We start from the raw sequence: 13,270 nt of genomic DNA, 5'->3' as shown, positions 1-13,270 counted from the left end.
TCACCAGCGATTACATGATTGCTCCCCGTGATTGAAATGATATGTAATTACACAAATATCACTTGGCTTGATTTCTTTTTGTGTCTTCTTTAAAGGAAAGATCACTCTAATGGGTTTAAAAAAGCACCTTTTATTCATCCTCATGTCATTCATACCTATTTGTAATATTATTCTTGAAAGAAGTCTCTTATCTGACCAAGGTTGCATTCATTTGGTCACAAATACAGTAAAAAGGGAAATATTATGAAGAGTTGTTATTGAAGTATTATTGCTTTATTTCTGCGATAGCAAAGCTAATCATATCTCATCAGAATAACATACTGTGGGAACGGTGGGTGGGGAGAACTAGCATTAAAGTCACAGCCAACGAAAACAACTACAATGTGTTCAGAGCAGAAAACCCCAATATTCTGAAAGGTATGATAAATAAACTGATGGGTGTTTTGGGCTGAAACTTTACAGACACATTCTGGAAACACTAAAAATTGGTGAAAAAGGGGTAAAATATGTGCCCTTTAAAAAAAAAAAAAAAGACAAATCTTTCGTTTTTCACAATTCCGTAAAAATTGCATACAAATACGCACAGAATTACGTTAAATAATGCTCAACCCAGTCACAAAATAAAAGATGAGGGTTTTTTTGTGATGGATGATTGCCGTCACTTTAGAGAATTCAAGTGCTCGTGCACATCCCAGCTGGAACAGCATGAGGTCAAAAATGACAATCTGAACTGGCTGCTTTTAACTGTACCGTTTTATTATTTCATCCGTTTTTTTTTTTTCTTTCTCTTACTGTCTCTCCCTCGGAATTTCATTCTTGTACTGGGTAATTTACCTCCCTCTCGAGGCTCTTCAATTGTTCCTGTCTGCTTATTAAAAGAAATCTCTGTAATACACATCACACTGTTCCTGCTGCTTTATTGATTTATTAGCTGATATTAATGTTTTTGTGCTCTCGTTTCTGTTCTATTCATCTTCCACATCCCCTCTCCTCTTTTCTTATCCCCCCCCCCATCAAACACACTTCTTCTTTTTCTGCTTCTTCTTCTTCTGCTGCATCTTCTTCTGCTTCTTTTTCTTCTATCATCTTCATCATCATCATCATTCTTTCTTTCTTTCTTTCTTTCTTTCTTCCTTTCTTTTTCTATCTTTTAATCCCATCTTCTATTTTCTATCTTTTTTGCATCTTCTATCCTCTTGTTCTTTTATCTTCTATCTTCTTTCTTTTTCTCATTTAGCTGAACATGAACTCTGCCCCCACCTTCATGCATTTCCCAGCTAAAGGGAAGCCGAAGAGAGCAGACACATTTGACCTTCAGCGGATCGGCTTTGCCTCTGAGCAACTGGCCAAGTGGATCGCAGACCGTACTGATGTGCAGGTACTGTATGTCTAAAAACATACAGCTCAAATTATGTTTCTCTGCAGCAATACAAACACTGGGGTCAGTAAGACTGTTTGATTGGATTGATTGATTGAATGCTTTTATTCATCAAGGATTAAAATTAACAGTAAGTACAGTATATGTACTGGGCTGCATTGATAATCAAAAGCATTTATTTTGATTCTGAGAAATAGGTCAGCATTTTAAAATTAGATTTAAAAAAAAAAAATCATCAAAATTTTTTAACCATTAAATTTACCAAGATAAAATCAGAATTGTTAGACTGAAAGCTTTTAAAGTCAGTTGTGAAAAATGAAGTTGTGTGAAAAAGAAAAAAAAATGAAATGAAGATAAAATGCATACATAAGTAATCTGATCACTGAGGAGAAAGTACAAACAAAGCCATGAAAGAACAGACCCAGATATGGGATCTTCAGGAAATGGAGATAGATAACATCTGATTTCTCCATCATGTTAACATAGATTTTCCCTCCGGAGAAGATCTCATTGAAAAATATCACCGCCACCTTAATGCGTTTACAGACGACTGCCTTGCAGCACTGGCACTAATTCAGTTGCCTTATTAAGACTCTACCTCGGTTTCAGCTCTAATGCTTTTGAATAAGTCACTTAAGGTATATATCACCTTCAGGGAAGAGCTGAACTATTATAGGAATCAATAAAAAGCTATTTTTTAAAGCCGATTTTCCTGCCATGGAGTATGGTGATTATGAAGTGCTTTGTAGATTAAAAGAAAAAAACATTGTATGTATATGTTTATTTTTTCCCTTTATGTTAAATTTCATTTTTCTAGATGCACGGAAAGCTCCAGCTGTGATATTTGACCTTGATTTATGATCAAACCCTGTAATATTGACAGTAGCTTCTTAATTCATGGCAGGAGTACAAAATTAATTGGTAGTTTTGACATAATGCATTCATAGTCAGATATCAGTCATGTCTGATATAGTTTATTTATTCAGATTGCACCACTAAAGAGGTCTTATTTTAGCATGAAAGCTACAACAAGTATTTCACACTATGTTGGTGGACAGCAATTTTTAGGTCAGGGCTTTGGCTGGGCCATTCAAAAACAGTGACGGAGTTGTTGTGAAGCCACTACTTCGTTATTTTAGCTGTGTGCTTGGGGTTATTGTCTCGTTGGAATGTAAAGCTTCAGCCCAGTCTGAGGTACTGAGCACTCTGTTGAAGGTTTTCATTTAAGATTTCCCTGTACTTGGCCACATTCATCTTTCCCTTAATTGAAACTAGTCGTCCTACCCGTGCAGCTGAAAAACTCCCCCACAGCATGATGGATAATAGGAAACCATTCATATTTAATATAAGACACGTTTATATTTAAATAAAATTAAGATATAATGATTATTTTTATTTTATTTTTAGTCTGCTTATGAAATAATGTTACAACATTAGGTAAATTAGCCATTAGTCTCTGTCATCCTGTCTGGGCACATTGGATGACTGCTTTCCACCCTCTGGAGTAGGCAGAATTATAGATGAAGTTGGCCATTTTTATCTGAGATTAATCTAATCTGATTTGGAGCAGCAGAGCTTGTATTACAGGTTTTGAAGGGAAACATTAAGACCTTGAAAGACGGGCACTAAACATGTTTACAACCCTCTAGGTCTCGCATCACACTGCTCATAAATAGAGCATCCTGGGCATCCAATGTATCTTAGACTTACTAGCCCTCTGGGTCTACTTTTGGCCTTAGGCGAAGAAAAGAGTGTACAAGGGACCGTCAGCTTTTGTAGGTATGAATGTATTCAGTAGACAGTAGCTGGATCTGCAACCTGAGGCAGTTGCCCAGACAGTCAATGACATCACACACAGAGCTTTTGAATAGTTGAAAAGTTTCTTCATCAGGAAAGGTTTCATTTCACATATTCAGACTAGAACATCTTGTCATCTTGGAGAAAATGAATCAGTTGAAAGCTGAATAAAAAAATGAGATTCATAAATAAAAGGCGTAATGTTTTGAGCCAGTAACTATGATATTACATTTCTGAGCCTGGACCACAAAACCTTAGACAGTCTTATGTTGCATGGATATGTTTTTGGGAATAGAAAAAATAATAGATTTTCAAATTTAGTTTTATGCTAAAAATCATTAGAATGTTATGAAAAGATCATGCTTCTTGAAGACATTTAGTAAATTTCCTGCTGTTAATATATCAAAACTTGAATTAAGCTTAGTAATATGTATTGCAAAGGACTTCAATTCACCATGAAGGTGATTTTCTCAATATTTATTATTTGCACTCTCAGATTTTAGGTTTTCAATTATTCATATGGCAGCCAAATATTGTCCAATTCTAACTACCATACAACAATGGAATGCCATTTATTTCACTTTCAGGTGGGGTATTTATAAAATTTTTCAGGTTGAAATTCATGACTGGGTTTGTGGTCCTGGGTCACATATGTACCAGCATTATCTCAGAAGGAAATGTAGATATTTTACATTTAATGTCGAATTTGTACGAATTCATACAAGTTCAGTCAAACGAAAGTGTACGATTTTAAAAAGGAGGCATGGCACCCAACCCCAACCCCTAATCCCAACCATCATTGGTGGACAAGAAAATCGTACTTAACTGTATGAATGCGATCATACGCATTCATATGAATTAGCCAAAGAATCAAAAGTTGAATTGCATTTTGGGACCATTATATTGGGACCATTATCTCTGCTCTGTTGTATTTTGATGTTTCAATTTTATTGACATTTTAGTAGTTTGAAACATTATATTGCGTAAGCAATGATATATATGACCAATATTACACGAGTACTAATGCGATATGGCTGTATATCTGCACTGTTGGGAGGCATGCGGCCTCGTGCCTTAATGTCCCACTCGTGACGATATACTGCCATATCGCAGTACTACGAGTGTGATATTGCGTTTATACAACAGTTCGACGACATAATTGTATATATAAAAAAAGAAATCAAACACGGAGAGTCTAAAAACCCTTTTGTATCAGGAACTATACCTTCTTCCGCCATTGATTCACATCTGCAGCTGACGTCAGAACAGCAAAAACCATTGCTAATTTCACCAACGTCACTTTAAAGCTAGCATTTGAATGATTCTCTACCGTAATATCTAAAGTTATGACAAAATGGGTGGGTCGCTTTGGATAAAAGCGTCTGCTAAATTACTAAATTTTAAAATTATTTGGCTGAACGGCATGAAATGTCATCAGTCTAGAGACATTTCCCAGTATTTCACTGTTGCAATCAGGATATCACAATAATTAACCTTGAAGAAGCCAAAGCAAAGTAAACACAACCAGAAACACTACCAGACTATGGTATAAATACAGCACTATGATATACAAAAGAGAGAGATTGTCTTAGAAAGTCACTTACCTGTTTTATTTGATCAGCTGTAGTTTGAAATTATTCTGAGTTTTTCTCCTCTAATGGCTTGTTATGTGGGCTCTGTCGCTATCTTGTGGTGGAAGTCAACCATCTTTTCTATGCTCAGTATGACAGGCTAATGACCACAGACGCGCTGAATTTCTGAAATTATAAATTAAAAAAGCCTCAAAAAATACATTGTTGTCCAACAGCTGCAATATTTGTCAAACTGTAGTGAGTTTTTTGATCTGCTGTCACTCTATTTGGGCGGAGTAATACAGAAGTGTGAGGAGACTGTAGGAGTGCTGTTATTGCAAAATATCGCATGACTATCAGCCAATCAGATGTGAGAACCAGACAGAACTGTTGTATAAAGAGAATTAAGTCAGTAAAATAACAAAAAGATGTACTTGCAGGTACTTTATTACCAGGTTTTTGTACTATAATTTACACCCACCCGGGCAATATATCATTTTAAAAATGTCAATATATCACTCAGAAAAATTTCAATAAAGGTAACTTTTTTTCAAACTTTTTGACATCAAAAGTTAAGGACAGATCAAGATTCCATAATGCAATACAAAAAAAAGAGTTGATAAATGTATTTTTTTAACAGTGTCAATGTAATTTAATTATTTTAAATACCAAAAAGTAAAATGTAAACAGTTGATTGTGTATTTATTTTTATTAATTTGCATATTAATGTATTCATTAATTGATATGCTCATTCTGTTATTCATTCTAAAAGTAAAATCTAATTATTCACCATTTTTTAAAAACCTTATTGTGTTAAAATGTAACATGTCGACAATTAAAAAGGGTAAATTATTTACAATTAATTCATTTGTATTGTAGTTTGCAATTAAAATCAGTTATGAAATGTAGCGTTGGCCCTGTCCATACATGATTATGGCACATGTGTGGTATAAATTGTAGATTAAGAGTAAATATTAACACGCACCTTTTTAATGAATCGTGATTTATTTGTGAAAACATTTGCGTGCACATTTAACGCAAACATTTGTACATACGCATGTCTGATGAATGAGACCCAGTGCTTCCAAAATATCAGATGACTATCAAACCTTTTTTCTCTTTCTCTCTGTCCAGATTCGAGTGTTCCGGCCACCCAACTACTCTGGCACGATTGCTCTGGCTCTGCTGGTATCTCTGGTTGGCGGGCTCCTCTACCTACGCAGAAACAACTTGGAGTTCATCTACAACAAGACTGGCTGGGCCATGGCCGCACTGGTGCCTAAGTTCATTATTCAGACCTAATTCAAATCAAAGTGCTAGAGCCGTGCTTTCAGTTGAACACTTGCCAGATCAAACAACAATGCATATCTTGGCAGCAACACAATGGCCAGTTCTCTCCAGCCCCAGAAGAAGCATTCAACTACTGCAACACCTGTGCCTTTTGCTTTATAAGATCCCTTAATAAAATAAAAGCAGCTGGCCATGGAATAAACCTAGATTAAAATTATTTATTGACTTTTTTTAAGTCACAAAACAGGCCAGTTTATTGAATCTAAACCCTAGATGGTGCAATAAAAACTGAAGATAAAGAGACAAAGCATAGAATCTGTATGTTTCATAGCACCCTAGGCTAAGATTATGTGATGTGTCTTGCATAAAAGTTTGATTTAAACCCTGCTGCTTCTCTGTAAATTATAGTAGCGCTTTCGATACCAAAGTGAAAGTGGCTGACCTTTATTGCTCCAATGGATAAAGTTTGTTTTCCACCATATTGATTAGTAGCGCATTTTGCTTTTTTTGTAGACTGTAATTTAATCAATCTTTATCGTTCACTCTTTTATTTTGTCATTCTCATCATTCTCTCTGCTTTCATTTCCACAGTGTGTGGTGTTTGCCATGACTTCAGGTCAGATGTGGAATCATATTCGGGGTCCTCCGTATGCCCACAAGAACCCTCAAAACGGTCAAGTGGTAAGTACTTCATACAGAATATGCTTGTGTTATGCTTCTTTTTTTCTCACTTGGTTTTTGGGTAACACTTTAGGTTACAATTCATGCTATTAACTACTGGGTTATAACCTGTCTATTATTGTCATATTAACTGTTGATTAGTAGTTATAAAGCATGATCTCATTCTGCTTACTAATCCTACCCAAAACCTAAACCCAACTTCTACCTTACTAACTATTAATAAACAGTTAATTAGTAGTTTATTAAGCTAATAGTGTTAGTTAATAGTTTGTTAATATGGTAAATTGTGACCTAAACTAAAGTGTTACCGGTTTATGTTGTTTCTCTGCATAATGTACCCCAAAATTTACATTTATACTGTGAAAATTGCTTACTTAAAGTAAATATATACTCTTAAAAGTGACAAGTAGGGCTGCACGATTAATTGAAAAAACATCACGATCTTGATTCGACCCCCAAACATTCTTAATCCAGCATTTCTACGATTCCTCCAATTATATTTTCAAGGTCAGTGGAGAAGCATAACAGTGGTCGTACAAGTCTTCACAATGTTTTGTATACGTTGCTTAGAGAAATGGTTGTTCTTACTGTAGTATTGTAAGAAGTAATTGTTGTTCTTACTGTAGTATTTTCTCTCAAACGTTATGTGAGATCTGCTTCCTTCATGTCTGTCACTGTGCTGTTTATCTGACGCAGCCAGAGATCGAGGTAATTTCTGTTTTAATGTTGCTCAGCAACGTGGACACCTCCAAATGGTGTTGAAGAAGTCACTTACTGTATTTATAAGGTATAATTCACCCAGAAATGTAATTTCTGTCTTAATATAATGATGTATTCGCTGCCACAAAATCACATATGAGCTGATCGTGAGCTGTGTTTTACCACAGAGAGGACGCATGTGCCAGCTAATGATGGCTACTTTAGTGAACAGAACCTGTCTGTGAATAACTGTTAATAAAGTTCTAAAATAATGTTCAGTTTGTTGCACAGAGCAATCGTTTGGGAGCCGCGTGGAAATATGATTTGCATGTATGTTTTTTTTTTTTCCTCAAAGTGACTGCGAACTTGACATGAGTGCACTCTGCAGTGAAAGTGAAACCGAAAGCATGCACATAAATGATCATATCGCATTTTAAAGTTACGATTATGACAAGTATTTGATAAGTTTTTTTTTTTTTTTTCATAGCGACAGTGCATGTTTGTAATGAATTACAGCGATTTTACCGCCTTTACTTATCACCACAGCCGCGTGTCAGCACAATTATAAAAGAAGAAGCTTCAATCCTGGTTTGTGGACATTAAATCAGGTTTAGTTTGTACATTAGCAAAACAGATATCCATACAGCTGTGGATATTAATGTGTATCCTGTCACATTTATTGTGCAAAAACAGTGTTAAACGCACACGCTGTGTGTGTATCTTTGTGAATGTGTATGCGTGAACTTTGTAATGACATATGTGACTCATCATTGCAGAAAGGCTTTAACTCCACAACAAATACGTTAAAAATTATTGGGAAAGTTCTTACTGTATTTCTCACAAACGTTACATGAGATCAGCTTCCTTCATATCTGTCATTGTGCTGTTTATCTAATGAAGCAGAGGCTGAGATTGCGGCACACTCTGACACGCAGGTGGGAACAGTGGGCAGGAAGAACTAACAGGCAATAAAAACATCTACATTGTGTTCAGAGCAGAAAATTCCAACATTCTGAAAGGTATAATAAATAATCTGATGGGTGTTTTGAGCTGAAACTAAAGGTGCCCTTTAAATAGCTATGAAATTTACTAACAAACTTGAGCTCTCCTTGGTAAATGACCCATCTCTTCAGTTCTTGGGGAATAAATATTAATTCCCACAAAGGAAAAAGCCCACATTCATAAATATAATATCGCATTGGTTGTAAATAGAACTGCACCCAAATAATATGATAGAGCCAGACAGAACTACAAAAAAAATGTGAATTAGATGTCAGCGTAGTGACCTGAAGGCTAGAGCACATCCATTGGTATTTTTGTGCAGATGACCTGAATTTGAATCCGGCTTGTGACATTTTCTGATCTAACCGTCCTTCCCTTCATTCTACTCCCTGTCCCCTTTGTGTCTCCAGTCTCATTGTTTCCTGGAATATAATATATTGTCTAGTTTTCTGTTTTAATATTCTGTGTGCGCTGTTTTTGTGTGCAGTTCATTCACGTTATGGCAAAGCTGAATTTTCAGTAGTAATTATTTCAGCTTTCGGTGTCACAAGATCCTATAAGAGATTAATCATGTGTAATATTACAGTCTACATAAAGTAGAATTTCTACACATCATCATCAACTCATTGTTGTCATGTTCAAGAAACCGGTTTGATATAATCTTTCTGACACATTATCCTGCTGTAGTCGTAAATGGTAACAACAATGGTGCCAAAAAATATCCTCCATATTATTACACAATGACAGCTTGAATGCCTAAATTTATACTTTCATGTAGTTTTTGTCCAGTTATGACCCAACAACCCAAATGTCAACAGAAATCGATACTGATCAGATAATATTCTGTTGTCTAGTTTTGTTGTGCTTGTTTAAATACTTGTCCAGTTCCTGATAAGTCAGGGATAGGCTAGTTGTGTTGGAGGTGGGGCTTATTGGTGAGAAAGAGAACTCAGATTGGCTGTTCAAGAAAGCAAATGAGTGCACAAGGAATACAAAAACTAAACTGACATGAGTAAACCAATGACAGAAGTTCAGAAAAGCCCCTGTTGTTGCAGTATTCACAGATGTACCAATTAGTGATTCTTCATATCCATTTGAGAAATTAAAATCTGGAAAAAGGTTCCAGATTGGCATTTTTATCGCATTAAAACAAAAACAGCAATCACCGTGTACACTATACAACCTGAAACACATATTATTTGACTATTCACGCTCACTGGGCATGAACATATTTAGCATTTTTGCCCAAAGTACTTGCTGGATTAATATTTATTTTTCTCAGATTGTTCTCTTTAAACCCTAAAGATGCATGAAATCCAAGTAGATCATCATTTCTGTAGTATCTGAAATACTACATGTTTTCTAATGTTTGCTAATTATATGTTTTCTGGAATGTTATGTTAAATGGATAGCTCACTCAAAAATAAAAAAGTCTGTCATCATTTACTCACCCTTTACTTGTTCCAAAACCCTTATTTTCTACTGTTGAACACAAAAGACTATTTTGAAGAGTCCTGGAAACCTGTAACCACTGACTTCAGTAGTATTTGAAGAGTTTAGATGCAAAAACTACTAAATGACGTTTAATATTTTCTTGTAAAATTAGCATTTTCCTGTCCTGTATGTAGACTCAGTATTGTTTGTTGACTATTGAAGTCAATGGTTTCAAGTTTCAAAACATTCTTGAAAATATCTTATTTTGAATTTGTTTATAAATTCTATTTATTAAAAAAAGCTCAATTTAGAACAAGTAAAAAGTGAATAAATTCAATTCAAGTTTATTTGCATAGCGCTTTTTACAATAATTATGGACCCTTTTCGGAAGCCTGTTATGACGCGTTTAACGATCATCATAATATTAAATCCTAGAAAGTTTTTTATATTTTAACTTTTTTAAAATCATATGAACATTTATATGCATTTATGTATGTAATATCATCTTTGCGTCAAATTACAAAAAACTAATTACCGCTTATGCAAGGTGTTTCCAATGCAGCGTTTATGGGGCTGAGAGTAAGTCTGACGTTATTCTCTCCTCTGGATGCGGTTATCAGTCTCACACTATTTTTTTTTTTTTTCTGAAAGTCTTGATAACACCATCATGGAGTTTTTCTCTTATTATTTCAGCAAATAGGGTTGTAACAAAATGATTTATTGTATTCTCCAATTCACTGCGCTCTAAGTTTACCCAGCTATGACATCTTTCGCTACTGAGAAACCAGGAAATGTAAAAAGGGTCTATTGTTTCGAAGCAGCTTTACAAAAGGTGCTCATTATTGTATTACAATCAAAATCAGAAAAGCTAAGGTTATTAGTAACCATAACTTCATTATGTTTACAATGCCCATCCAATTAGATCCACTTATTTGGTAAACAAAGCATGTAACCTGTCTCTCATATAATATATCTACTAAAAGACAGAAAATATTACTTTACAAACTTCATTGTAAATAAATCATATAAACATTTTAATATTAATATTATTGTATCACAATAATATAAGTTAAATTAATTTAAAAACTGAAAAAAAATATCAATTTACACACAATTACACAAGTAAATACATAGGCTCAATGATGGGCTAAAAATCGACGGATTTCTACGCACACAGATTCTGTGTGGGCCTACTTCAACCAGGGCCAGACCAACACAATCTCATGGCAATTCGTAACTTTTTGATTTTGTACGAATTCGTATGAATTAGCCGCTATCTAATTCGTACAATTTAGTACGATTTGCTCGTCCCCCAATGACGGTTGAGTTTAGGGGTGGGGTTAGGTGCCATGCCTCCTTTTTAAAATTGTACAATTTCGTACAACTGAACTCGTACAAATTCGTACAAATTAGCCACTAAATCAAAAAGTTACAAATTGATTTTGTAAAAAATCTGCGGATTTATGTGGAATGAATTTGGCAGTATCGAAACTAAAAACCTAATATATTAAATAAAAAAATTATATGTTTTTAACTTATTTAGTTATTTAGTTAAATAAATAACTTAATTATTTAATGTATACAATGCGGATCCAATTACATTCACTTATTTGGTAAACAAAGCAAGTCTTTCATATAATATTTCTAACTAAAAGACAGAAAATATTACTTTACAAACTGTATTATAAATAAATCATGTAAACATTTTCATATTAGTCAATAATATTATTGAAATTAATTTAACAACTGAATAAATATAAATTTCCACAAGTAAATAAATAGACTCAATTATTGGCAAAAAATCTGCGGAAATCTGCGGAATTATGCGCACGCAGATACTGTGTGGGCCTACTAATAACTAATAAACTAGTAAGTAATAGCTTTTAGCAGTTAACGTTATTATATTTAGGCATAGGTTACCTGTGGTTATATAGTAAATAGGTGATGTCATTGTGTACATGTTCAATTAAGTATTTTTGTGTATTAAGTGTATTTGTTGTCCTTGAAGTCTTCAATGGTTGGCATCATCTTTTCACAGGTATTGAAGGTCAAAAGTAAATGCTGACAGGTTTCTATTTTTGGTGAACTATCCCTTTAAATATATTATGCTAATGCATGTTATAAACAAGTTAAACAGGCAATTTAGTGTGATTGAATTAGGCATGATTCCTAAAAATAGAACAAAGCAACTAGGACAATGAGACACAACAGACTTCCTGAGCTACATGCATGTGTATTTTTTGTTTTGTTTGTTTAAATAATGAGGCAATCATGGCAGAAGTTTTTTAAAGCTTAATATGTCTATGAATGGTTGTTAATAAGTACAGTCCTGCAGTATATTTACACAACACAGCCAATCCACAGCAGCTGCGCTCACCTTCTGTTCTGCATCAACCTCTTATTAGTTTCTGAGTGATCCCTGCAGTCAATAACACAATGAATCTGAAATGATTAAAGCCTTTTAATTATTAAAACATAAATAAGGGGATCAGCTTCTTTCAGTGCATAATCCCTCCCAGTAGCGCTTCATCGCCGTCCCTCATTGAGTTCCAGACAGGAATTTGAAGTAGCATTTTCTTCCTCATCTAATAGCTCTGTGAGGCATAGGTGAAATTAAACGCTGATGACACAAGGGAATTAAAGTCAGCGAGGTAAGGTTGTAACATCTAACCTATGCTACACACAAGATGCCGTTAATGCTATTGTACAATTATACCATCATTGACTTAGATCTTTGTGCACATTTCCTTCCAAGTATAGACTTAATGGACAATTAAAAGATTTTCAGATCAGAGCAGAAAATATGTAGACATCTAGGGTAATGTCATATTAAAGTATTTTCCACCCAGTTCTATCAACTCGTCAGCTGTCAATATTACACATGACATTTAGTAAACTGTAGTGCAAAAGAGGACATAAAATGTGAGTCAAATTATTTTAATCTGCTGTAATGAGATAATTTACCGTAATGTTTTAATACTGTAATTAGTATACTGTATCTGTAATGGTTTAATTTACTGAATCAATCCCCAACATTGTATGATTGAACTATTTGAATCAACTATAGACCCTTTCTCGAATTATGGAAAGCCATGTGTGACCTTAGGCCACAAAAAAACATGTCTTATGTTGCATAATTTTGGCAGCAGGCAAAAATACATTGTATGAGTCAAAATTATATTTTTTTAAGCCAAAGGAAAATGATTGAGTGAAATCAGTGTTATAGATTTTTATTTTATGCAAATCATTATTAGAATAGAAAAGAAAATGAATGAACAAATGATTAAGTAAAGATCAAGTTTCACAAAAATATTTTGTAAATTTCCTATTTTAAATTATGAAAACAAACAAAAAAAAAATCATTAGTTATATGGTTTGCTAAGAAATTATTCTGGACAATTTAAATGTAATAAGATTC

The 13,270-nt window shown here is 34.2% G+C and overlaps 1 protein-coding gene across 1 annotated transcript in view; it reads left to right on the top strand.

Moving 5' to 3' along the window:
• The window catches only part of tusc3 (tumor suppressor candidate 3), a 141,756-nt gene that overhangs the window by 62,121 nt on the left and 66,365 nt on the right, over positions 1 to 13,270 (top strand). The window contains exons 4-6 of the mRNA XM_056446998.1: positions 1,238 to 1,378; positions 5,881 to 6,021; positions 6,628 to 6,717. Coding sequence (XP_056302973.1) covers positions 1,238 to 1,378; positions 5,881 to 6,021; positions 6,628 to 6,717 — 372 coding nt within the window. The remainder of the gene's footprint in view (positions 1 to 1,237; positions 1,379 to 5,880; positions 6,022 to 6,627; positions 6,718 to 13,270) is intronic.

This window comes from Danio aesculapii, chromosome 1 (assembly GCF_903798145.1).
Source record: "Danio aesculapii chromosome 1, fDanAes4.1, whole genome shotgun sequence".
NCBI lineage: Eukaryota > Metazoa > Chordata > Actinopteri > Cypriniformes > Danionidae > Danio > Danio aesculapii.
The sequence above is the reverse complement of the archived record's forward strand: the minus strand, read 5'-3'. Positions and strand labels throughout refer to the sequence as shown.